Raw genomic sequence first — 27513 nt, 5'->3', positions numbered from 1 at the left:
AGGTGGAGAGTCAGATAGATTGGGACTGTTTTCCTTGGAAGAGGTGAAGTTGGGGGTGGGGGCAACCAGCTGGGGGTATACAGAATTATGAGGGGCATAGATAGGGTAGATATTAAGAAAATATCTTGCTGACAAGAAATATGTAAATAAAGTTGAAAGAATACAGAGAAAATTTACAAGGATGTTGCCAGGACTGGAGGACCGGAGTTATAAGGAAAGATTGAATAGGTTAGGACTTTATTCCTCAGAACATGGAAGATTGAGGGGAGATTTAATAGAGGTGTACAGAATTATGAGGGGTACAGCTGGGTAAATGCAAGCAGGCTTTTTTCCGCTGAGACAGGATGAGACTAAAACCAGAGGTCATGAGTTAAGGGTGAAAGGTGAAAAGTTTAAGGAAAACGAGGGGAAACTTCTTCACTCAGAGGATGGAATGAGCTGCCTGCATAGGTGGTGCATGCGAGCTCAATTTCAACATCTAAGAGAAGTTTGGTTAGGTACATGGACGGTAGGGGTCTGAAGGGCTATGGTCCGGGTACAGATCCATGGGATGAGTCAGTTTAAATGATTCAGCATAGATAGATGGGCGGAAGGGCCTGTTTCTGTGTTGTACCGTCTTTTTTAAACATATGACTATGACTCTAAACTTTGCGTCATGACAAAGTTGTCTAAAACCAGAAGGCAGAAATTGAATCCAAGTACAGATGTCCCCCGCTTTACGAATGTTCATTTTACACCACTTCACTTTTACAAAAGACCTACATTAGTAACCTGTTTTCGCATTACAAAGAGGATTTTCACCTTTACGAAAATTTTTCCCATATAAAATTAACGGTTCTTCGCTTTACGCCATTTCGGCTTAAGAAAGGTTTTGTAGGAACACTCTACCTTTGGAAAGGGGGAGACACCTGTGATAAGATATTTAGTGGGCACCAAAGAAGATTTTTTTTCACCATGCTCGAGAAGCTGAAATCTGGAACACACTGCCTGAGAAAGTGGTGGAGGCAGGTATTCGCGCATTGTTTAAGCAGCATCTGGATGAGCACTTGACAAGCCAAGGCATAGTATGCTACAGATTTGGAATAAATACAGATATAACTCTAATGGTGAAAGGACTGTTCCTGAATGACCCTCCCTCTCCCACACATATACATAGTTTTATACCTTATAGAATCTACAATACTTAGTAACAACATCTTGATCCTTTTGGTTTTGGGTAATTAAAAAAATTAGATGAGTATTTTCACTAAACCCCTCTTCATTTTTAACAGCAGGCAACGCAACCCACTTCTTCCACACAGTCCTGTAACAAGGTCTTTTATTAGTTCAACAAATGCAATTCTAAACTTGCTTACTGGGAACAAAGCCTTTCGATTCTGAGGTGGGAATACCATCTTGCATCAAATTGCGTTACTTAAAACTTGGACTTCCACATATAGCAGAATAGTGACCACACTTGCTGATTCACTATGAAACAAAATATTTACAATTGGCCAGTTAAATGGGTGAAGGCAAGCTAACCAGCTTCAGTCACTTGTTTTGCAGTATTTATTTATTCATTCATTGATATTCAATGTGGAACAGACCCTTCTGGCCCTTTGAGCCATGCTGCCCAGCAATCCCTCAATTTAATCCTAGCCTAATTGTGGGACAATTTACAATGACCAGTTAACCTATGAACCGGTATGTCCTTGGACTGTGGGAGGAAACTGGAGCAACTGGAGGAAACCCACGTACAAACTCCTTACAGACAGCAGCGGGAATTGAGCCTGGGTTGCCTGTACTGTAAAGTGTTGTGCTGACCAACGGATATGAATTGAATCATTTACTGTACATACACACCAACCTTAATCTTTGCTCATCTGTTGTGTCCAAATCATGGCGTATTTTTTTTACCTTCAAAAAAAAAAGAAAAATGAACACAATAGTGGTCATCAAAATTTACATGTGCTAAAAGTCACAGATTAGATTCCCCATCACTTGTAGTTGGCTTATTATTGTCAACTGTACCAAGATACAGTGAAAAGGATGTTTGCATTCCATGTTTCCAACCATTTTAATGCCATGGACCAAGGGTCCGTGGACCCCAGGTTGGGAAACCCTGAAGACGGAAAGTAATAAAAGAAAATAGAGAACACTGTGTTACAGAGAAAATGCAGTACAGGTTGAAAAATACAGTGCAAGGGCCGTGATGAGGTACATTGAGAGATTAAGAGTTCACTTTTATCATATAAGAGGCTTTGTTTTTTGTTAGGTACAGTAAGGTGCAAGGCCACAAGGAGGTGAACTGGTTATGTCTGGACTCCTCCAATTTTGTGTTCTATGTTCAGTGTTTCTCGCTCGTTTCTTTTTGTTAATATTTGTGTGATTTGGTTTTTTTTGTGTGTGGCGGGGGAGGGGTGTTGGTGTTTCTCTTTGAACGGGTTCCATGGTGTTTCTTTGTTTTGTGGCTGTCTGTGTGGAAGATGAATCTCGAGGTTATATACTGCATACATTGTTGTTGTTACTGTTCCTTTTCATGCCTTGTGGTGGAAAGGGAAGAATTTTTCCCATTTTCTTAGCATTTGTCAGTTTTTTAAAAATAAGGCCAAGTTGTTAGCTGAACGCTCAACCCAGCATGGATGGAAAGTGTGCAAGAGGCTGGATTCGAACCCGGAACCATTCACCTTGAAGTCCGGTGCTGATACCACAATACCACCAGCCAGCTACACTGCATACATACTCCGATAATACATGTATTTTAAATCTTTGAATTGTGAAGTCAAGAATCCATCCTATCGTACTAGGGAACCATTCAATAGTCTTATAATGGCAGGATAGAATCTGCTGCATTGTTTTGCTGATATTGAGAGACGGGTTGTTGCCACGACACTGTATCACAAGGCACTCTTATTTCCTCCTGTACTCCGATTTATCATTACGTGACATTCAGCCCATTACCGTTGTATCATCTGCAAACTTGTAGATGGAGTGAGAGGAGAATCTGGCTATAGGGAGTAGAGTAAGGGGAGCTTTGTGAGGGAGCAGTATTGAGAATAATCCTGGTGGAGATGTAGTCCTCGAGGCTGCTAGTACATATTCTCATGCGTTTGTATCTTCTGCCCAGTGGAAATGGGGGAGGAGAGAGAATGACTGGGGTGGGATTATGTTGACTGTTTAGGATGGTGACTGCATGGATTGAGGCGTTTGATGGTGTGGTGTTTGCCAAGCTTGGCAATTAGATTGCAGGTGTTTTGTCACCAGTCGAGGTAACATTCTCACAGCACAGCTGTTGGTGTTTCTGTCTGGGAGCGCTCATGTTTATATAGCCCCCTGTTCGCTTGCCTCGGTCCTGATTGGCTACCCTTTCAGATCACCTTTGAATTCTACTGCCTCATTTTTCTTTGGTTCTTGGGTTTTTGCAAATGGCACCTCATTTGATATGATTGTTTACGGAGTTATCAGAAGAGAACCACGCTTCTAAAAATTATTGTGCCTGCTTCATGTTTGCCTGCGCCAGAACCTCTGCGGTGTCCCAGTTAAAGTTGGTTGTTTTCCTAAGGCAGCAAGAATCAGTGGAGGGGAGGATTGTTTTTGAGATGGTCTGGGCTGCATTCACAACTCTCTGCAATCATACTAAAATTGCTATTCGATTGTGAAACGTAAAATGTCAGTACATAAACATTGTCCCTTTTTCCTAATAAAACAATTCTGTAAAAGGGGCTCTTTCCTCCCATGTGACATCAATGACAGTAAATTTTCCAGGGAGGAAGAGATCACGTGGTATCAATTACTGCCTCAGGAGCTGGATGATCACCGATATCAGGTATTGAGGATTGAAACTATATTAACAATTCAATCATTTTCCAGCTATAGAAAGGAAAATAAAAGATAGAGGTTTATAATGTTGGAAGGGCAGGGAAGGAGGTCTGCCTGTTCCAAATGAATAAATCACTTTTGGCAGCAGTGTTATACAATTCTTCTCTTTATTTTGGAATCACTTTCCCATCTTGGGTGAGTGTGTGATTAGTTAAGTTAAAGTTTACTGTATACAAGACAGTAAAAACTTTGGCAATCTATCAATATAATGCCAGGGATAGAAAATATTGGCTGTGAAGAAGGGATTATTGACCTAAACAAAGGCTTTTGAAGGTACAGAAAATGCAAAAAGTCCATTACTCTGTGATCTTAGTAATCTACCGTAGATTCCGGACTACAGAGCGCACCTGATTAAAAGCCGCTGGCTCTAATTTTAGAAATAAAATCAATTTTTTAATTGTACAGGCCGCACCGGATTTTCGGCGCACCTGATTTTCGGCGCAGGTGTCCCACGTTGTAATATGAGATATTTACACAGAAAGATATTACACGTGTTGGGCTTCAAATTCTGCCCTGTGTTCGTTTTGGAAGAGAGACAACCAACACCGGATTATAGTGCAGCGTGGCTTTATTGCAGAACGCGTTTTGCCTTCCCCTTACATTCTGCTCTTATTTATACCCCTTTTTCCCCCAAACCAAACCCTCGCTACACATATTTGGTAAGGCTAAACTTTGTTATACCTACCGGTATTTGGTAACATCGGACACTTGTGTCCTTATTGGCCCGATACCATTCACACACGAGTTTTACTGTTTTTTTGTTTACTGAATCGCTAGCAGTTTCGGTGCAGCGGAATCCTCAGTTTTGTTCCCTCCCTCCCTTGTACTGCTGTCTAATATCACGTGAGCCACTCCTGACCTGAAGCGGCAGTCCCAAATTAATCCTAACACACGTGAGGATTTTTTAAACTTTTAATTAAATCCGTATGGTAACATAAACAAATACATATTGCAAATGCTTTTTTTCGAACCGTGCCTGTAACACGGCTACTTTTAAAATACATACCTATCGGTAACACACAAATTACGTTGGGTATACTTTTTTACTGAACAGTGCATGAACAACATTCCAACATCTCCTAACGACTGGTTAAAAAAAATATATATACTGCAGCCTACCAGGAAAAGTTATTGATCGCCTTCTTCATCTTCCTCCTGCGCACTAAAACCATCAAAGTCCTCTTCTTCAGTGTCCGAATTGAACAACCTCAGGATCTCATCACTCACTTCAGTCTCTTCGTTGTCGCTCTCACTTGAGCGCACGCGATCCTCTTCATCACGCAGCAGTCCAGCCTTTCGAAACCCGTTGGTGATGGTGGATGTTGTGACATGGCTCCAAGCATTTAGGATCCACTGGCAGACTTGAGTTAAAGATGCTCTTCGCATGTGGCCTGTTTTGGTAAAGGATTTCTCGCCGCTCGTCATCCAAGTCTCCCACTCAATGCGTAGTGCCACTTTAAATGCCCGGTTCACGCTGATGTCCAGTGGCTGCAAATACTTCGTGGTGCCCCCAGGAATCACAGCTGGAATTGAGTTTGTACTCTTGATGGCAGCTTTCACTGAATCTGTTATATGAGCCCTCATGCTGTCCATAACGAGCAACGCTTTTTTTATGTGAAAAAATCCCCCCGGTTGCTTGGCGTAGCACTCTCTGAGCCAATCCTTCATTAGACTCTCCATCATCCAACCTTTCTTATTGACTTTCACCATGATTTCTTTTGGGAATTTTTCTTTTGGCATTGTCAGCCGCTTAAAAATCACCATCGGTGGAAGCTTTAGTCCGGATGCTGTGCAGCTCAGAACACAAGTAAAATGCGTTCTCTCATGGCCACTTGTTTTCAGTGTGATGGACGAGTCACCTTTTTTATTAACAGTCCGAGTGAGAGGCAGGTCAAACGTCAAAGGTACTTCATCCATATTTATGATTTCATCTGGCCCGATGGAATTCTCCGCTATCTTTGTTTGAGTGAATATGCGGAAGTTAGCAAGTTTTTCCTCATGGTCGGGAGGGAGCTGCTGACAAAGAGTCGTGCGTACCCTGATGGACAGGCCTTTTCGTCTCATAAATCTAAAACACCACGATGGCCCACCTCTAAAATCTTCGATTTTCATTTTGGTGGCGATTGCTTTAGCCTTCAGTCTGATCTGCACGGTGGAAACACCGCGGCCGCCTGCTCTCTGTGTGTTAACCCAGTCTTCAAGAAAGTTTTCAAGTTCGGGCCATCTGCTGTGATTACCTCTGAAAGCTTTTGTCGTCTTTTTGCATTGATTCAGTTCATCGCGCTGGCGTCTCCACCGTCTGACCATCGATTCATGTATGCCAAGATTACGCGCAGCAGCTCGATTTCCTTCTTCAACCGCCAGATTGATTGCCTTTAACTTAAAAGCTGCATCATATGCTTTTCTTCGAGTGTTTTCCATGTTGATGAGGGTGAGTACAAATGGCTGATTTACAATAATTTGTGAAGTGTGCTTGATTTATCGTACAATTTCATTGGACCTCTGTGAACTACTCATCAATTTTATTGGTCTACTGTTACGAGGTAAAATGTTTTGGCGGCATGAAAAAAACCCATCTATTAGCCGCACCGTATTAAAAGCCGCTGTGTTCAATGCTGTTCAAAGCATGGGAAAAAAGTAGCGGCTTATAATCCGACATCTACGGTATTAGAATTTTTTGAAAATCACAGGTCATTCAACCCGTGCTTGCTCTGATGCTCCATTTGAACCTCCTCTCATTCTGCCTTGTTTAACAGCCAAAGTAATTTTTTTTTTACTGCTTACTGCCTGTGCTTTCCCTTGACTGCACCCAAGCCTTCACTACAATCATTGGTTCAATTTACTATCAGAGAATGTATACAATATAGAGCCTGAAATTCTTATTACTCTTCACAAACATCCACGAAACAGAGAGAAAAAACCCGAAAGAATAAATGACAGAAAACATTAAATCCCAAAGCCACCACTTGCCCCTCTCACGCACAAGCATCAATAAAAGCAGGAACTTAATCTCATCTGCTCCAACCCCTCTCACCCTCCTGCTGCTCACCTTTTAGCTGCTAATGTGTTATGAACCAATGTCATGAATATAATACAATCACTTTAAGAATTCAACAGACTTCCGAAGAAACTTTTTACCCAGAGTGGTGAGGATCTAAGATGTGACATCGGAACAGTGAGCTGTTGGTCTCCTCCCCTTGTTGTGGCAGGAATGATATCTTTCTTTCTTCTTCATTAGTGAGAGAGAACATGTCTCAGTTGTCAAAATGTTGTGGTGGATAGTAGTTTTTGATGGACTCTACATCATAGTCTCTGGGGGCTTTGCTATTGCTTGTATGGTGGGGGGGTGGGGGTTGACAGTTTTGCTGGAGCAAGTGGGAGGAGGAGGGTTGATGCTTGAGTATGAGAAGGGGTGAATGGGGCCTTTGGGGTTCCAATGTTTTCCGTCATTCATTCTTTGGGTTTTTTCCTCTCTGTTTCGTGGGTGTCTGTGAAGAGTAAGAATTTCAGGTTGTATATTGTATACATTCTCTGATATTAAATTGAACCATTGATTGTAGTGAAGGCTTGGGTGCAGTCAAGGGAAAGCAAAGGCAGTAAACAGTAAAGAACTATGCTGACTGTTAAACAAGGCAGAATGACAGGAGGTTCAAGTGGAGCATCAGTGCAAGAATGGGTTGAATGACCTGTGATTTTTTTATATTCTAATTGATTTCTAGGATCATGGAGTAATTGGCTGCTTGCATTTCCTGTACCTTCAATAGCCTTTGTTTAGCTCAATAATTACAATAGCTCTGGTTCATTCTTCAGAGTCACTGTTTTCTGTCCCTGGAATTATATTGATGGATTGCCAACAAAGATTTTACTGTCTTGTACATAGTAAATTTTCACTTTGTTAATTAATCACACACTCACCCAAAATGGGAAAAAGGGGAAGGAGATCAAAGAGAGGCAGAGGAGATAAGAACGAGCGTATCCGTTACCTTATATCATTGCATCGACAGCTGAAAGAGACTTCAAAATTATGTGCAACAAGCAATCTGTCGAAGAACTCAGCAGGCCACGCACCACCTACTGGAGGATAGGAATTGTTAACGTTTTGGGTTGAAACTCTGCATCAGGCCTCATGCGGGGCTTTGACACAAAATGTCGATAGTTTCTTTCCTCCCACAGATGCCACTTGACCCACCGAGTTCTTCCACAGCTTGTTCATTGCTTTGGATTCCAGCATCTGCAGTCTGTTTCCTTTGAAGTTTATGAATATCTGCTGAACAGTAGTATCCAATAAATGAACTATAAATCAGGCCCCTGAGCAATCCTCCGTTTAACAAAGCACATACTGAAACACGTTGCTTATATGGACACTTACAGGCTGTTCCTGTGAGCCCCGTGGACCTTCCATTAAAGTTGAGCACCTGTGTTTTCCTCCCCTTCACAGCTCAAGACAGTGACACGACTTTATCTTCAAAGGTGAGGTTTGTCAGAAAATTACGAGCCTTATATATTGTCATCACAGATCATCTGTAACAGAAGGAGCAAACTACAGATTTAATTCATTATCAAATTACATGGGAGAAGCCAATATTAATGCACAGAGTGAAAAAATGGAGTCTGTTTTATGGTTAAGCCTGGAAAGATCATTTAACCAATTACAAAACATTACACATTCTATAAACAACTGCAAGAACTGAAATAACAAGGTCAACTGCCATGTGCAAGTCCAATTCTTTACAAACATTTCTCCAGAATCAAGGTCAAGATACACAATTTGCCTCATCTGATATCAAGTTAATCACAGGGTCATAATAGCTATTCACTGACTAGGTGTGAGTTGGAAACTCCTGTGAATTCAAATGAATCTACATTAATTAAACATTCTCTGTGAAACAAGGCAAAAAAAAACTGAAGTACAGCTAGTAATTTGCAAATTTTTGTGGGAAGAATCCCCACCAAATTATCACATATATCCAGACTATCTTCTCCCACTCTCCTCTTTTAATATGTATTTTCAGAAGCCACTTGACAAGTCTCATATAAAACAATGGCAACCAAATAGAATAACAAAAGGTTCAGTGGCTGCGTGGTTATCAATTACTCCTATGGTATCATAACTGGCTGAGTTGATAAAAGGAAAATGACACCTTGAAAGAGCGGATGTGGAGAGGATGTTTCCTATGGTGGGGGCGTCTAAGACCAGAGGACACAGCCTCAGACTAGAGGGGCGTCCTTTTAGAATGGAGATGAGGAGGAATTTCTTTAATCAGGTGGTGGTGAATCTGCGGAATTCGTTGCCACAGGCGGCTGTGGAAGCCAAGTCACTGGGTATATTTAAGGTAAAGGGTTGATAGATTCTTGATTAGTCGAGGCATGAAGGGACACGGGGAGAAGGCAGGAGGTTGGGGCTGACAGGGAAATGGATCAGACATGGATGAAATAGCAGAGCAGACTCGATGGGCTGAAAGGCCTTATTCTGCTCCTATATTTTATGGTCTTATGGTCATATACGGCAGAGGGAAAACCAAAGCAAGGGAGTATATGATGGATGTTGAACAGGTAGTATAAAGGAACGTTTTGAAGTGTCAGTCCAAACTCCCAAGAGAGTTATGTAAGGGGATTTCTTCTTTCTTTATGTTACTGTGTGTGTTAATCAAAATGGCTTCTTTGTTTGTTAAAAGTAAAAATGCTTCTGTGTTATGCTAACTGGTGAGAGTGCTTTCTCTCGCAGCTTGTTTGGGTTATAATTACTGATAACGAGAATTGCATTTGTTTGTTAACCAATGGGGATAGAGGTTATTCTTTCTTGTGGGTCTGTAAGCTAGTGTTGGGCGGACTTTGGGGGAGACGGCGTGAGGGGGTTAGAGGGAGAAGACGCAATGTTGTAAGCTGGGCGACGGAACGGACCCCGAGCAGGGGTCCCAGGCCCAGGGTTTTCGACGAGGACAGATTTGTGTGGAGCGTCTGGTCGACCACCATTGTTGGTCCCAGGCGGTGGGCTGAGGAGGTCGGAGGGGATCAAATGGTGGCAAGAAGTCTTCGTTAACTGAGCTCCAATGGTAGTACATGAAGTGGTTGGACTTTGATAAGTTTGGCGCCTTTTACTTTTCCTTTTATATTGTATCTCTATTAAGTACATAGTTCCAGTAAGATCTACAAAGTGTAATCATTTAATTGCATATAGTGTACTGTCTGTTATTGGGCTTGGAGGGGACATCACACAGCACCTACACAAGCTGATTACTCAGTTTGGCGGGGCCGAAGGCTGCTCCCCCTAGACGGAAGCGAGCTGAGTGAGCCTGAGGCTTACCAGGGGGCTACAGTTAGAAAAGGCTGAGAAGGTATATTAGCAAATTCCCTCTAGTGTTCAAGGTTATGAAGATCTGTATTAAACAGTGGTCCAGCCATAACTTAAGTACTGCAGCAACACAGAATAAATGCTGGAGGATCTCAGCAGGTCAGGCAGCATTTATGGAAAAGAATACACTGCCAACATTTTGGGCCAAGACCCTTCTTCAGAACTGAGAAGGCAGGGGGAAGATGCCAGAATAAAAAGTGTGGGGTGTGGGGAAGAGGCTAGCTGGAAGGTATTAGGTGAAGTCAGGTGGGTGATTGAGGTTAAGGGCTGGAGAAGGAGGAATCTGGTAGGATAGGAGAGTGGATCATAGAAGAACAGGAAGGAGGAAGGGACCCAGGAGGAGGTAATAGGCAGTTGAGAAGTAAAAAGATCAAAATGGGAATAGAGAAAATGGGGGGGGGGGGGGTGGGGGGAGTTGTTTACTGGAAGGAGAAATTGATATTCATGCCAGCTAACCAGACAGAATACAAGGTTTTGCTCCTCCACCCTGAGGGTGACCTTATCTAGGCACAAAAGGCAGCCATGGATCAACACGATGGAACCGGAACGGGAATCGGAATTAAAATGTTTGGCCACCAAGAAGTCCCACCTATGGGTGGTGTGGAGGTGCTCGAGGAAGTGATCCCCTATTTACGATGGGTCTCACCAATGTATATGAGGACGCATCAGGAGCACCAGATACAATAGACGTCCCCAGCAGATTCGCAAGTGAAGTGTTGCCTCACCAGGAAGGACTGTTTGGGGCCCTGAATGGAGGTGAGGAAGTGAACGAGCAAGGATAGCACTTAGGCTACCTGCAGAGATAAGTGACTAGAGGGAGATTAGTGGGAGGGACGAATGGACAAGGGAATAGTGGAGGGAGCGATTCCTGCGGAAAGTGGGATGGGGGGGAAGGAGGTGAACTGCTACATACTTTTCTGGTCTCCGCCCTACAGAAAGAATGCTACAGCACAAGAATGTGCAAAGGAGATTCATGACAACGTTGTCAGTGCTGGATAATTATAATAATCAGGAAGGAACGTCCAGGCAAGAATAAAAACAGAAAGTGTTGAAATACACGCAGGCAATGTTTCTTATTTGTGTGTTTTTATGCTCTTTCAACAGGCTTTAACTTAGTTTTAGCTGTTTTTTAAAGAACTAGCACAATGAAGCTAAATTAAAAATTAACTCAAAGCAAAATTCGGTAAGGCCGAATTTGGAGTATTGTGTACAGTTCTGGTCACCGAATTATAGGAAAGATATCAGCAAAATAGAGAGAGTACAGAGAAGATTTATTAGAATGTTACCTGGGTTTCAGCACCTAAGTTACAGGGAAAGGCTGAACAAGTTAGGTCTTTATTCTTTGGAGCGTAGAAGGTTGAGGGGGGACTTGATAGAGGTATTTAAAATAATGAGGGGGATAGATTGAGTTGACGTGGATAGATTTTTTCCACTGAGAGTAGGGGAGATTCAAACAAGAGGACATGATTTGAGAGTTAAGGGACAAAAGTTTAAGGGTAGCATGAGGGGGAACTTCTTTACTCAGAGAGTGGTAGCTGTGTGGAATGAGCTTCCAGTAGAAGTGATAGAAGCAGGTTCGGTATTGTCATTTAAAGTAAAATTGGATAGGTATATGGACAGGAAAGGAATGGAGGGTTATGGGCTGAGAGCGAGCCACTGGGACTAGGTGAGTGTAAGCATCGGCACAGACTAGAAGGGCCGAGATGGCCTGTTTCCGTGCTGTAATTGTTATATGGTTATATTCAAAGACTGAGAAAAATAAGAAGAAAAATTAGAAGCATTTCAGTTCCGTACCAATTTTAACAAAAAGGCCAATTCCAAGTTGGCAAATGAAACTAATATGGGGACCCACAAATATTCCAGATGGTGTCTGACACAGCAGGGTTGTACCAGCTTGTGGGCTTATACAGAGCATCTGGGTGTTCCTAATATGTGACTTTGAAGTTCTTGATGCCATGCTGAACGTTCCTCCTTGTAGAAATGTACAGTGCCTATAAAAAGTATTCACCCCCCCCCCCCCCCAACCCCTTGGTAGTTTTCATGTTTTATTCTTTTACAACATTGAATTGCAGTGGATTTAATTTGGGTTTCTTGACACTGATCAACACTGCAGGGGTAGCCAGCTGAGTTAACGGCTGCAGACAGGGACAGAAAAAAAAGAGGTAGCTTGCCCTCCTTAAACCACTGCTCCTGTATCTCAAAGCATTTTCTTTCTTCCTGAAGCTAAGGCTGTTTCTTTCCTTCTCACATTTTTTTTTCTTTGTTTTACATCTTCCTTGCTCTTTCAATTACATGTACCCTTGCTGCACTTCCACAGCCACTCTTTTACCCATTCTAGATGAAAGCTGAAACCTTAATTCTTCCTGTAAAGGTGTGGGATTAAATATACTTAGTGGTCAAGGAACAGAGGCTGTCTCAAATAAAATCCTGAGATATTTTACAACTCCTCTCTGCCCATTCTCTATTTCAACATGTTTATTAAGTTTAATCAATATAAATCTGTAGATTACATTGAGTCTTTTTTTTAAGCTTGCATTGTACATAGCAACTGTGAACAGAAGAGAAAACATTTCTGATGTACACGGCATCCTGTGATAACTCCTATTTTTAAATAGATGTGCCTTAACCATTTTGAAAACAAATGAAAAGAGAATGTTCATGATTTAGCTTTCCTTTAAACCAATAAAGCAGAAGGGTAAATACAAGCAGGCTTTTTCCACTGAGGTTGGCTGGAACTACAACCAGAGATCATGGGTTAAGGGTGAAATGTGAAAAGTTAACGGGAACATGAGGGGCAACTTCTTCACTCAGAGGGTCGTGAGAGTGTAGAATGAGCTGCCAGTGCAAGTGGTTCATTTTAATTTCAATGTTTAAGTGAAGTTTGGATGGATGGCAGGGGTATGGAGGGCGATGTGAGTAGGCAGTTTAAATGGTTCAGCACGGACTAGGTGGGCCAGAGGGCCTGTTTCTGTGCTGTACATAGAAATGACTGTAAGACTATTCTTAAATAATTAACTTAATTTTTCCTCAGTCGTTGATTGCCTAGATTTTGCCAGGTACATCAAAACTATGTTACTCTGCCACAGACTTTACAGATTATTGGATTCATGAGAGATAAATTGAAGATCCTGGAAATCCAGAGCAAAAAAAATACACACACACGTAATTCAAAAGAGGTATATCTGCCTGGACTGCTGAGTTCCTCCAGCATTTTGTGTGTTGTTTGGATTTCCAGTATCTGCAGATTTTCTCCTGTTTATGATTGGATATCTAGAAGTTCTAGCTGGAGATGGACGTGTGAAACACAGAGGAACATCTGGTGAAACTTTTGAAATGCCTGTTTCGCTGCTGCTGGCTACTACTGTGCGATCGGAAAAATCTCCGGGAGGAAGGCCCCGAATCCTCGGCTTTGCCTGTTGCTTGGCGGCCGGGGCCGGGGTCGAAGCGCTCATCAGAGATGGTGCTGGGTTTCGGAGGGCTGGTCAGAGGCTCAAAGTTTTCGGACGGACTCGGAGTTGGCTGTGGTCGGGGCTCCCAGAGGCTGCATCGGGAAGCTGCGGCGCTGGAGGTTCATGGCAGGAAGAGTTTTTCTTCCTTCTACCGTCTATGTGAGATAATGGGCTGTCGGGACTTCGAGACTTTCTTTTAAACTGTGCCATGGACTGCTCTTTATCAGATTATGGTATTGCTTTGCACTGTTGAAACTATGTGTTATAATTATGTGGTCTTTGTCAGTTAGTCTTTTATCAATTATGGTATTGTCTGCACTGTTGAAACTACCGTAGATTTCGCACTACAGAGCGCACCTGATTAAAAGCCGCTGGCTCTAATTTTAGAAAGAAAATCAATTTTGTACTTGTACAGGCCGCACCGGATTTTCGGCCGCAGGTGTCCCACGTTGTAATATGAGATATTTACACAGAAAGATATTACACGTGAGGATTTTTTAACTTTTAATTAAATCCATATGGTAACATAAACAAATACATATTGCAAATGCTTTTTTTCGAACCGTGCCTGTAACGCGGCTACTTTTAAATATACGTTGTGTATACCGTAGATTCCGGATTATAAGCCGCTACTTTTTTCCCACATTTTGAACAGCTTTGAACTCTGCGGCCTATAATCCAGAGCGGCTAATACATGGTTTTTTTTCATGCCGCCTCGTAAACATTTTGCCTCGTAACAGTAGACCAATAAAATTGATGAGTAGTTCACAGAGGTCCAATGAAATTGTACGATAAATCAAGCGCACTTTCACAATTAAATTATTGTAAATCAGTCATTTGTACTCACCCTCATCAACATGGAAAATACTCGAAGAAAAGCAAGACCCGAGCGCGTCAGACCCGATTAGACCCGATCGCATTGCGCAAGCGCGTCAGACCCGATTAGACCCGATCGCAATGCGCAAGCGCGTCAGACCCGATTAGACCCGATCGCATTGCGCAAGCGCGTCAGACCCGATTAGACCCGATCGCAATGCGCAAGCGCGTCAGACCCGATTAGACCCGATCGCATTGCGCAAGCGCGTCAGACCCGATTAGACCCGATCGCAATGCGCAAGCGCGTCAGACCCGATTAGACCCGATCGCATTGCGCAAGCGCGTCAGACCCGATTAGACCCGATCGCATTGCGCAAGCGCGTCAGACCCGATTAGACCCGATCGCAATGCGCAAGCGCGTCAGACCCGATTAGACCCGATCGCATTGCGCAAGCGCGTCAGACCCGATTAGACCCGATCGCAATGCGCAAGCGTGTCAGACCCGATTAGACCCGATCACATTGCGCAAGCGCGTCAGACCCGATTAGACCCGAGCGAAAACGCTGCTTTTAAGTTAAAGTCGATCAATAACTTTTCCTGGTAGGCTGCAGTATATATATTTTTACCAGTCGCTAGGAGATATTGGAATGTTGTTCGTGCTGTTCAGTAAAAAAGTATATGCAACGTAATTTGTGTTACCGATACGTATGTATATTTAAAAGTAGCGGTGCGGCCTAAAATCCGGTGCGGCCTTTACAATTAAAAAATTGATTTTATTTCTAAAATTAGAGCCTGCGGCTTTTAATCAGGTGCGCTCTGTAGTCCGGAATCTACGGTACTTTTTTACTGAACAACATTCCAATATCTCCTAACTGGTAAAAAATATATATACTGCAGCCTACCAGGAAAAGTTATTGATCGCCTTTAACTTAAAAGCAGCGTTCGCTCAGATCTAATGCCGCTCGCGTAATGCGCTCGCCCCCGCCTTCCCATTTATCGCAAACCGGTATCCCACAAGACGCGGCGAAACCGGGTGTGACGTCATAGCATCCCGCGATGTAGTACAGAAAACAAATATAGTTAAAACACTTCTAACTTTAACTAGAAAATGAATTACTAAGCGAAAATATTATAAACTAAATAACTGCCATAAAGGCAGCACAATGCTTTTCTTCGAGTGTTTTCCATGTTGATGAGGGTGAGTACAAATGACTGATTTACAATAATTTAATTGTGAAAGTGCGCTTGATTTATCGTACAATTTCATTGGACCTCTGTGAACTACTCATCAATTTTATTGGTCTACTGTTACGAGGCAAAATGTTTTTGGCGGCATGAAAAAAAATCATGCATTAGCCGCACCGTAGTAAAGGCTGCAGTGTTCAAAGCTGTTCAAAATGTGGGAAAAAAGTAGCGGCTTATAATCCGACATCTACGGTATATGTTAACTATAACTATATGTAACTATGTGGTTTTATGTAGGTCTTGTAGCTTTAGTTTTGTCTGATGGGTTTGTAGTTCCTTTCTGGGGAAAGTGCTAAGATGGTAGCACGATATTGATATGCAGCAGCCTCTCCAGACTCTGGATTGGGGATTACCAAACGTTATGTGGTTTTTCTTGTGTGGTCTGTTTTGTGCTTTTTCGTGATATCATTCCGGAGAATGTTGTCTCATTTTTTAACTGCATTGTATTTGTTGTTTATAAATGACAATAATCTGAATCTGAATCTGAGAATGTCACTGAATCCATCATTAAAGACCCCCGCCACCCAGGTCAAGCCTTGTTCTTATTGTTAACATCAGGAAGGAGGTACAGAAGCCTGAAGACACACACTCAACGATTTCAAGAACAGCATCTTCCTCCTCTGCCACCCAATTTCTGAATGGACATTGAAGTCATGAACACTACTTCATTACATTTTTATTTCTATTTTTGCACTACTTTACCTATTTAATATATGTACATATTTACAGTAATTAAAATTTTTTCTCTATTATTATGCATTGCATTGTACCGCTGCCGCAAAGACAACAAATTTCACAACACTTGCCAGTGATATTAAACCTGATTCCTGATTCTGAAAGATGCCATCATCTCACAGTAACCTATCCTATTCTGCCAAAATGCATTAATCAGGTTTGTAACTGTTAAAATCATTATTTGGCAAATACCATATTTCTGTAGGGTGCCAGACAGAATAATAGAACATCCAATGATTAGGTCTTAATGCATACTTAATGGAAAGGCTACAGGTGTTATGAACCAGTGATTCTTTATACTCCTTCAATCATGTTATACATAAGCTCCATTCCAGACACAATCTTTTCAGCACCATTGGTGAGAAAAGTGAAAGGATGCCTGTATTCTTTGAATATCTTTTGATCCCAATTACTAACACAAAGAACAAGACCTGGGCTTCAATGCCATTGCCTCCTACAAAGCAAAACCAAGCAATATAAAATAACAATGAGGTTTTACTCCCAGATGAGTTCAATGCCTTTTATGCCCGCTTTGACCGACAAAACATAGAAACACATTCATGAACCTCTGCTGTCACTGATGAATCTATGATCTCAGTCTGAGCGTGATGTGGGAGCATTCTTCAGGCAGGTGAATCCACAGAAAGCATCTGGCCCAGGTGGTGTACCTGGCCAAGTACTGAAGCTAATCAACTGGCTAGAGCGTTTACAGACATCTTCAACCTCCCGCTTCAGCAGGCTGAGGTGCCCATCTGCTTCAAGCAGTCGTCACTCATACTGGTAGCAAGGAAGAATGTGGTAAATTGCTTCAATGACTATCCTCCAGTAGCACTTAGATCCACTGTGACAAGATGTTTCGAGAGGTTGGTAATGAAACACATCAGCTCCTGTCTGAGGACTGACCTGAACACACTTCAATTTGCTTATGGTCATAATAGGTCAACCAACTGCAGATGCCATTTCATTGGCTCCCCACTCAGCTCTTGACACCCGGACAATGAAGATGCATACATCAGGATGCTCTTCATTGACTACAGCTCAGCATTCAACACTATCACCTCCTTGAAACTCATCCCTAAGCTCAAAGACCTGGGCCTCAGTTCCTCCCTGTGTGAATGTAAGAGCCAATCCTCATTAGGTAAATGGAGGTGGGAAAGGTCAGGTCAGTAGCTTTAAATTCCTTGATGTTAACATATCAGATGATCTGTCTCGGGACCAGCACATAAGTGTCATTACAAATACAACACAACAGTGCCACTATTTCATTAGAAGTCTATGTAGATTCGACATGGTACAAAAACCTTGACAAATTTCAAAAGATTTAAATAAGATTGAAAGAGTACAGAGAAAATTTACAAGGATGTTGCCGAGTCTGGAAGACCTGAGTTATAAGGAAAAATTAAATAGGTTAAGACTTCATTCCTTGGAATGCGGAAGATTGAGAGGAGATTTGATAGAGGTATAGATAGGGTAAATGCAAGCAGGCTTTTTCTACTGAAGTTGGGCGGGACGACAACCAAAGTTTATAGGTTAAGGGTGAAGGGTGAAAAGGAGAATGAGGGAAACTTTTTCACTCAGATGGCCATGAGAGTGTGGAATGAGCTGCCAGCACAAGCGGTGCATACAAGTTTGATTTCAACGGTTAAGAGAAGTTTGGATAAGTACATGGATGGTAGGGTACAGCGCACTATAGGCAGTCTAAATGTATCAGCATGGAACAGATGGGCCGAAGGGCCTGTTTCTCTGCTGTACTTTTCTATAACTCTATAACTAGAGTGAAGAATATCTGGTAGCATCACAGCTTGGTATGGAAACACCAATGTCTAGGAATGGAAAAGGTTACAGAAGGTGATTATTGCTCAGTCCATCACAGACAAAGCTCTCCACATCACTGAGTATATTTACATGAAATGTTGCCATCATCACCAATGACCAAAACCATCCAGGGCATACCACCTTCTCATAACTGCCATTGGCAGGGGCTATAGAATCTTTAGGTCTCACACAACTAGGTTCAGGAACAGCTATTACACTACAACCATCAGGCTCCTGAACTGGTGTGGATAAGTTCATTCAACTACCGGTAATTCTACAACTTACAGACTCACTTTCAAGGACACTTTACAATTCATGGTCAGTATTATTTTTGTTTGCAGTTCATGTTTTGCACATTCGTTTTTTAATTTGTCTGTTAATGTGTAGTTTTTCATAAAATTCTATACCATTTCTTTTTTTTACTGTGAATGTCAAGGTAGTATTTGGTAATGTAATGCAGACTTTGATAATAAATTTACTTTGAACATTACTAAAATACCTTGGACAAATTTCAGCTGAAAAGCACTGGTTTGTTTACAGCCAATCTTTTGAAAGATGTACTTTTAATAAATTCACTTTGGAAAGTGCAGTCCTTGGCAGTCATGGTTTTCTTATTTATTCAAACAGCATGAAATTTACAACTTCCCGGTGGCCAAACATTTCAACTGTTATTCCCATTCCCGTTCCGACATGTTGATTCGTGGCCTCCTCTTGTGCCGAGATGAAGACACCCTCAGGGTGGAGGAGCAACACCTTATATTCTGTCTGGGTGGCCTCAAACCCAATGGCATGAATATCGATTTCTCCTTCCAGTAAGGAAATCTCCCACTTCCTCTATTCCCCACTCTGATCTTTTACCTCTTCTCACCTGCCTATCACTTCCCTCCAGGTCACCTCCTCCTCCTCCTTCTCCAATGGTCCACTCTCCTCTCCTATCAGATTCCTTCCTCTCCAGCCCTTGACTTTTCCTACCCATCAGGTTTCACCTATCACCCTCCAGCTATCCTCCTTCCCTTCCCACTTTTCTTATTCTGGCATCTTCCCCCTTTCTTTCCCGTCCTGAAGAAGGGTCTCGATCTGAAACATCGACGGCTTATTCATTTCCATAAATGCTGCCTGACCTGCTGAGTTCCTCCAGCATTTTGTGTGTGTTGGTCAGAATTTCCAGCATCTCTAGACTTTTTCTCCTGTTTATGATCAGCTGCTAAGTTACACCACACCCTTAACAAGCAGAGGCTAAAGTTAAATTTACATATTTACTGTGTGAACAGGATCTCTGCAATATTTATCAATACTGGATTCACAATGAACACCAATTTTTAAAAAAGGTCACAGCTTACTAACAGCCTAATGAATAAAAATAAGTGTGTGAATTTGGCCTTCATCTCATGGTAATAACCCCTCTTTCACTACTACCTCACACCATCATTCTATTCTGACCTTTCCACTGTTGGTCTTCTACTTTCTTACAAATAAGCAAAAAGATTTCATGAACAGTATGCCAGGCCTCTTCCAGGCAATGTATATCCGTATTTAAATTAATGTTGTTATTCACTTAAAACCCAAGCTCTACTACAGGAGGCAATGTTCACTGGGAACTAAAGTTCAAAGTACATTTACTATTAAAGTATGTATAATTTATACAACCTTGAGATTCGCCTGCTTACAGGCAGCCACAAAGCAAGAAACCTGAAGGAACCCAATTGAAATAAGATCAACACCCAATACTCACAGAGAGAGAGAAAAACAAATTATGCAAATAATACAGCAAGCACCAGCATTCAGAACAAAAGTGAGTCCATAAACCCGAAGTCTGGAGTAAGCCCATAGCCTCAATCTCACAGTAGGGCAAATCGCCGCAGAGCTCGCAAACACAAAAACCCGGAGCAGCCGAGGAACGACACAGCCTCAGTGCCAAGGAGAGTAGAGCAAAATGTTCCGGAGCAGGACCGGCTGGACCCTCTCCTCTGGTCCAATGCCCTGCCTTTTCAATCCACCTGGCCCAGTGTTTAAATTATCCAAGCACTGGGTCATCCCCTGCACTAGGACCTTGGCCCTGCCACAGTGTTACGCGTCCGGCCCGTACTCGACGTTCCCAGATCGGCCCAGTGCTTAGATGGATCCAACCTTGCACCCGGTTTAGGTGGACGGAACCAGAACTAGTTATTCAAAATGGGGGAGTAAAAAGCTACGAACTGTATGTCAAAACATGCAATACTTGTGGTGGTGACATTTTAACACTGGTTTTGTTACTGACAGGCCCAGTATTGTTTTTGGGGCATTTGATCATCTTTGACTCAAACAAGCCCCAACTCCTCCTGAACAGTATTTTTACTAACACAGGTCTCTTTAGTGTACAATTTACTTGCAAACATTTCATCACCATGCGAAGAGAGGTTGTCAGTACACTGTTAACTGCAGTGTGTCCTCCAAATGCTTGGCCTTTGTATACTTTACAATCAGCTGATTGATTCCCTTACACGCCCTAGTCTCTACCCATGGAGATCAAGAGGGGCACAAATTTGACTGGGCATCAGTGTTAAGTTATGGTGCAAGCAAACATGCAGCATATAAGAGAATTCCTAGAAGCAGGGTTTTCCGCAAACAATTCTGTAAACAAACGCGTAGACTTCGATCCTATTTATGAGCCAATGTGGGCAAAATTCCAGACCACGACGCTCAAAGTTCACCGCACAGCCAATCAGCCACGAGATTTGCTGCCCACATCACAATTGAGTTTCTGAAATGATGTTTAGTGCTGACTGAAAAGTATATAAAGGCCAAGCATTCAGAGGACACACCACAATCAACAGCACAATGGTGTCTCCTTGCATGGTTTTTGAAACGTTTGCAAGAAAATTGCCAAGATCAGAGAACAATTCAACCCAACCATCAACCACCCAAGCTATACATCTTCCAAATTATTTCCAATCAATTCCATGCTGTATCCCACTCATTTTAAAAGGACAGACTGAAAATGGTAGGGTTGAGTTGTTTTCTGATCTTGGTAATCCATTTGCAAAATGTTTTGTCACTATACAAGGAGACATCATCAGTGTGCTGTTTACTTGTGTGTCCTCCAAAAGCTTGGCCTTTATATACTTATCAATCAGCTGATTGGTTGTCATTACAGAAACCTGATTCTGATGTAGGGAGGGGATCTCGTCACTAATTGGTTGCATGGCAAACTCTGTGTGCTGTCTGGAATTTTGCCCAGATTGGTTTATAAATGGGATCGAGGTCCACGAGTCTGTTTATAGAATTGTTTGCAGAAAACCACGCCTCTAGGAATTATCGTGCATACTCTGTATTTACTTGTGCCATGACTTTACACCCAAAAACCTGGCCTCCACAGCTGGCTGTGGCAATAAATTCCACAAATTCACCACCATCTGGCTAAAGAAATTTCTCCGCAACTCTGTTTTGAACGGATGCCCCTCTAGCCTGAGGCTGTGTCCTCTTGTCCTAGACTCCCCCACCATGAGAAACATCCTTTCCACATCTACTCTGTCTCGGCCTTTCAACCTGTTCATGGATCCATGTGGATAGTTTTCTCTTTGCTTGGTTGACGTAATATTTGCTGCAGTCCACACACTGGTCTTGTCCAATGGTCTTATCCTCTAGCATGGTAGAGCTAAAGCATACAGAGGAGAAATATCTCTTCGAAGTATTCGCACAAAATGGATACCCACATAACTTCACACAAAGATGCCTATGAGGTCGACAATGTGCCAAAGGCCAAACAAGTTGTCCTTCCATACATTCGAAATATCTTGGAAATGACAGCCCGACTGCTCAAGAACATAGAATTTTAGTCACGCATAAACCGACAGCTATGTTGTGGAGAGTACTCTGCAGACCAAAAGAACGAACCAAGCTACTGGACAAAACCAATGTGGTCCGCAAAATCCAATGTGCGGACAACAGCAAATGTTAGATTGGCCAAATAGGGAGAAAACTATCCACAAGGCTCCACAAACATCAACTGGCTGTAAAGTGTTATCACCGACTTTCTCTAGTCTCTACCCATGAAGATCAAGAGGGGCCCAAACTGACTGGGTGCCAGTGGAAGTGCTGGTGCAAGTGAACGTGGGGTCCGCAAGAGAATTCCTAAAAGCGTGGTTTTCCACAAACAACTCTATAAACAGATATGTAGACCTTGATCCCACTTAGAAGCCAATGCGGGCAAAATTCCAGAGTTCACCACGCACCCAGTCAGCGACGAGACCCTCTCCCTACGTCACAAAGGAGTTTCTGTAATGACGACCAATCGACTGATAAGTATATAAAAGCCAAGCATATTGAGGGACACATAATTGAAAAATGCACTGATGATGTCTTCTCGTACGGCAATGAAATGCTTACAATTGAAGAACAGCTCAACCAGCCATCAAACACATGAGCTACACATTTTCCGAGTTATTTCCACTAGACTGAAAGCTCTAGCATAGCGAATGGGAAGATAAACCAGGGCAGGACTTGCATAATAAATGGCAGGGCCATAAAGAGTATTGTACAGCAGAAGGAACATAAGGTTTAAGTACAGAGTTCCCTAAAAATGGCAAAGCAAATGGACAGGGTGGTGAAAGCAGCATTTGACACACTTTCCTTCATTGGTCAGAGAGCTTGAACACAATGTTGTAGCAATATAAGATGTTGGGAAGACAGCATTTGACACACCATGTACATCCTGGTAGAAGGATGTCATTAAGCTAGAGTGGGTGCATAAAAGATTCAACAGGACATTGCTGAGACTTGACTAAGTTATAAGTAGAGACAGGATTGTCTCTGGATGTTTTCAATGGAATGTGACATTATGGAAGTATTGAGGTGCACAGATAAAGTGATTGGTCACCTTCTTTATGGAAATGAATAAATAGTTGATGTTTCAGGCCGAGACTTTTCATCAGGATCCTGATGGGTCCTCACAAGGGTCTCGGCCTGAAACATCGACTGTTTAACCTTGTCTGCAGATGACCTGCCAAGTTCCTCCAGCATTTTGTGCGTGCTGCTCGGGTCTGTCAGCATCTGCAGAATCTCTTGTGTTTATGGTCACAGTCTTTAGCAGGGGAACCTAGAAGTAGAGTGTATAGATTTATGGTTTGAGGGGAAAGACTTAAAGAGGAATGGGGTGGAGAGTGATTTTATCCTACACCAAGGCTGGACAGTATGAACTGCCAGAAAAAATGTTAGAGGCACGTACAATGGCAATAGCTGAAAGACATCTGAACAGGTATATGGATACGAAAACCTTAGAGAGATATGGGCCAAACAAATGCAAATAGGCCCAGTTCTGCTAGGTGCTTTGCTTGCCATGGAAAAGTTGGGGTCAAAGGTCTTTTTTCCTATGCTGTATACTCATCACTAAGTTTTTCTGGATATAGTTTTTTGCAAACTTGCAATACGTGTGCTGTTTCATTCCTTAAATTTATCCTTCAACAACAAATTTCACAACAGTGACATTAAACCTGATTCTGATTGATATGTGTTCAATTTTAGGAAAGTATGAGGAAAATGTACAGTCGCAATGTTCCTTTTGAAAATTACAGCACAGAACTTAAGAAGCCGGAGTGAACTATTATTTCAAAGTAGATTAAAAATGACCAATATAGGAGGCCAATTATAAATAGCCAAGTAATCACATTACCCATCCCTTTCTCTTCACCTGCCCATCGCCTTCCTCTGGTGCTCCTCCCCCCTTTTCTTTTTCCCATGGCCTTCTGTTCCCTTCTATCAGACTCCCCCTTCTCCAATCCTGTATCTCTTTCACCAATCAACTTCCCAGCTCTTTACCTCATGACTCTCGCTCCCAGTTTCACCTCTCATCTTGTGTCTCTCTCTTTCTCCTCTCCCTCACCTTTTAAATCTACTCATCTTTTTTTCTCCAGACCTGCCGAAAGGTCTCAGTCCAGAATGTAGACTGTACTTTTTTCCATAGATGCTGCCTGGCCTGCTGAGTTCCTCTAGCATTTTGCGTGTGTCATTTGGATATCCAGCGTCTGCAGACTTACTCTCGTAAGTAATCAATGTGTCAAGTTTGCCCGTGACACGATGGCGGTGAGGCTCATCTCCAACAATGACGAGACAGCCCTCAGAGAGGAGCTGGAAGAGCTCAGGACCTGGTGCCAGGCAAATAACCTCTTCCTCAATGTCAACAAGACAAAGGAGGTGGTTATCGATTTCAGGAGAACTTGCACCACTCACAGCACTTACACTTACACACACTTACATTGGTAGCACAGCAGTGGTAACCTCTGGGAGTGCATGTCTTGCACAATCCCTCAAGGTCCCAGAACACATTATACACAATCCAACACCCCTACTTTGTGAGGAGGCTGAGTGAGCTGGACTATGTACATCTATACTCAAGTCATTGTACAGATGTGCAGTAGAGAGCATCTCTAGCTGTACAAGCTGGACACCAGGACCACCAGACTCAAAAACATTTACTTTCCCTGACAGTAAGGATGATCCAACCGCTAATCCACCCCTCCACAATCACTGCCACTTTATCACTTCCTCTCAGTCACCTAACATACAGACATTCCTGAGCCTAGTGTCACGTCATGGTTCACACAATCAGTTCATGTATATAAGCTGTCCTACACCTTCCCTGGTAATACTTCCCAACTCTTCCTGCACTACATTGATGACAAGATTGGTGCTGCTTCAAAGCACCCATGCTGAGCTGGCCAATTTCAACAACCTTGCTTCCAACTTCCACCTTGCTCTTAAATTCACTCGGTCCATTTCTGATACCTCCCTCCTCTTTCTCAATCTCTCGGTCTTCATCTCTGGAGAAAAAAAAACTATCAACATCTTTCATAAACCTACTGATTCCCACAATTGTCTTGACTATACCTCTTCCCACCCATCTCCTGTAAAAATACTATTTGCTTTTTACAGTTCTTACAACTGTTCCCAGGATGAGGCTTTCCTCTCCAGGAGAGATGTCCTCCTTCTTCAAAGAATGGGGTCTCCCTTCCTCCACCATTGATGCTGCCCACACCCACATCGCCCCCATTTCCCGGACATCTGCACTCATTCCATCTTCCTACTATCCCACTAGAGTTCCTCTTGTTCTCCCCTACCACCCAATGAGCCTCCACATCCAACACATCATTCTCCACAACTGCAGCCTTAACCTCCTCCACTTCACCTACAAACCTGCTGGGGTTGTCTATTGTATCCATTGCTCTTGATATGGTCTCCTCCTACATTGGTGAGACCCGATGTAAATCAGGAGACCGCTTTATTGAGCACCTCTGCTCAATCCGCCAAAAGCAGAATTTCCCAGTGCCCAACCATTTTAATTCCTATTCCCCATTCCCATTCTGACATATCAGACCATGGCCTCCTCTTTAGCCACAATGAGGGCACCCTCAGGATTGAGGTGCAACATCTTATATTCCATCTTGGTAGCCTCCCAACCTGATGGCATGAATATCGATTTCTCCTACCGGTAAAAAAAATTCCCTCCCCCTTCGCTCTTCTTCTATTCCCCACTCTGACCTCGTATCTCTTCTCACCTGCCTCTCACTTCCCCTAGGCTTGGATTAAATCAAGGAATTGCTGAGCAGTGTGGTTTGAAGGGCCTATTCCATACTGTAGTTCAATAAATAAAAAAAAATAAACATTGTGAGCTGAATATCTTGTGCTGTGTTCTAGTTTTCAGGAGAGAGAAAGGAATTTTAAAGGGGAAATTTTGGGGTTAATTTTTCACTACACTATATTGTTGAAATCTGGAATGCACTGCCAGTAAAAGTGGCCCATTTCTATACTATACAACTACAAATATTAATGGTTATGTTAGTAGAAAGATAAACATAAATTTAAAAATTCTTAAATAGTGGAAAAATGCAATTACTGGGAAATTGTTATAGGAATAAGAATTTATGAAATACAGAGATAAGAATAAAAATTCTGGAAATTCACAAAAATATATCAATGTCTGAAGGAATGATAAGGTTGGTAAACAGGAAGCTGTACCAACAATTAATATTGGATCTTAAGCCAGCAAGGTTGAAATCCAAGGGGAAAATCCATGCTTTTAATCCCAACACTTTAATTTTCTCAATCCATAAAGTGCACTAAAATCAACAGAACAATTTATCAACAATAGCAGACAGGTAGGTATAAAAGTTCTTTAACAATTGAAAATAAATCAATGCCTTATTTTCATTAAAAAGTTTAGAAATTCGACGTACCAGTATTCACGTTAAGAGCAAACAAGGGCGGGAAACTCATTAATCAAAGTTTTCTTAATTATAAAAATGTTGATGGGCGGCAGGAGACAGCTTTATTCCCAGTCGCTGTGGAGGGGCTCACGATTTAGCAGGAAGTGCCGCTTGGCAGCTAGTGCGCAAGCGCGACGCCCCGTCCTGGCCTTGGTGGCCGTGGGCACTCACTATTTGGCAGGGGCACACTCGCGGCCCGTGTCCTCACTGCCCCATCGAGCCTGCTCAGCCAGACGGACGCGAAGACGCTCTCCGGCCGCGCTCAGCGCCTCGGCGATCGCGCGGAAGGAGGGGAGGCGGGAAGAGCTGAGCCGCGCGGGGGTGCTGGAGTCCGAGGAGGCGAACACGAAGACAATCTACCCTTGATTCCAACCTCATCCCGCCGTTTGCCTCAGTGGTTGGACGTCGCTGGCCGCCATGCTAGCGTCGCGCTGCAAGCCGGGATATCCGGTTGGTCCTCCGCACGAGGGGAAGGGGAGGCCCGTCGTCGTTCAAACCGAATACCTTCCCGCCAAGGGAAAACTCAGCGGCAGACAGACAACTGAATCCTTAAGAGCCCCTTTTCCACAATGCCCAAGCTATTTTCCTACCCCCTCCCAACTAAAACCTTCCTATGCGCACCCGTGGTTCCTTGTTCCAATATTAGAGACACAACAAACAAATTGCACGTAGCAACACTCCTACAAACAACCAGGTAAGCTATTTTAGTACTTGGGAAAACCAAGTGGCAGAGGATAGACATCTGAAGTAAAAGCGGAATTCTGCAGGTCACTGCAAGCTAGTGGGAGAACTGTGTGGTTGATGACTTATGGTTTGAGGTTGGCAACTACATTGATTTAAAAACTCTTGGAGAGCGGCGAAAATCAATGGCTCACAGCAGCGAGAAAATCTGCGGAGTCTGGCAGTCCACAGCAGCACACGCACAAAATGCCGCAGGAACTCAGCAGGCCAGGCAGCATCTTTGGAAAAGTGTAAACAGGACTTGGTGGCTGGTCCCAATGAAGGG

The 27513-nt window shown here is 42.8% G+C and overlaps 1 protein-coding gene across 5 annotated transcripts in view; it reads right to left on the bottom strand.

Moving 5' to 3' along the window:
* LOC140715906 (protein phosphatase EYA3-like) overlaps positions 1-26950 on the bottom strand; it is a 67052-nt gene extending 40102 nt beyond the window's left edge. For 2 of the 5 annotated variants that reach the window (XM_073028427.1, XM_073028428.1), the window contains exons 1-3: positions 26478-26922; positions 8228-8379; positions 1847-1896 (exon numbers count right to left, since the gene is read on the bottom strand). In XM_073028427.1, coding sequence (XP_072884528.1) covers positions 1847-1896; positions 8228-8260 — 83 coding nt within the window. In that variant the 5' untranslated portion in view covers positions 8261-8379; positions 26478-26922. Of the gene's footprint in view, positions 1-1846; positions 1897-8227; positions 8380-26477 lie in introns of all 5 variants that reach the window. The other 3 variants (XM_073028426.1, XM_073028425.1, XM_073028424.1) reach the window with 3 other exon arrangements.
* Between the last annotated feature and the right edge of the window lie 563 nt (positions 26951-27513).

Source organism: Hemitrygon akajei, chromosome 24 (assembly GCF_048418815.1).
Source record: "Hemitrygon akajei chromosome 24, sHemAka1.3, whole genome shotgun sequence".
NCBI lineage: Eukaryota > Metazoa > Chordata > Chondrichthyes > Myliobatiformes > Dasyatidae > Hemitrygon > Hemitrygon akajei.
The sequence above is the reverse complement of the archived record's forward strand: the minus strand, read 5'-3'. Positions and strand labels throughout refer to the sequence as shown.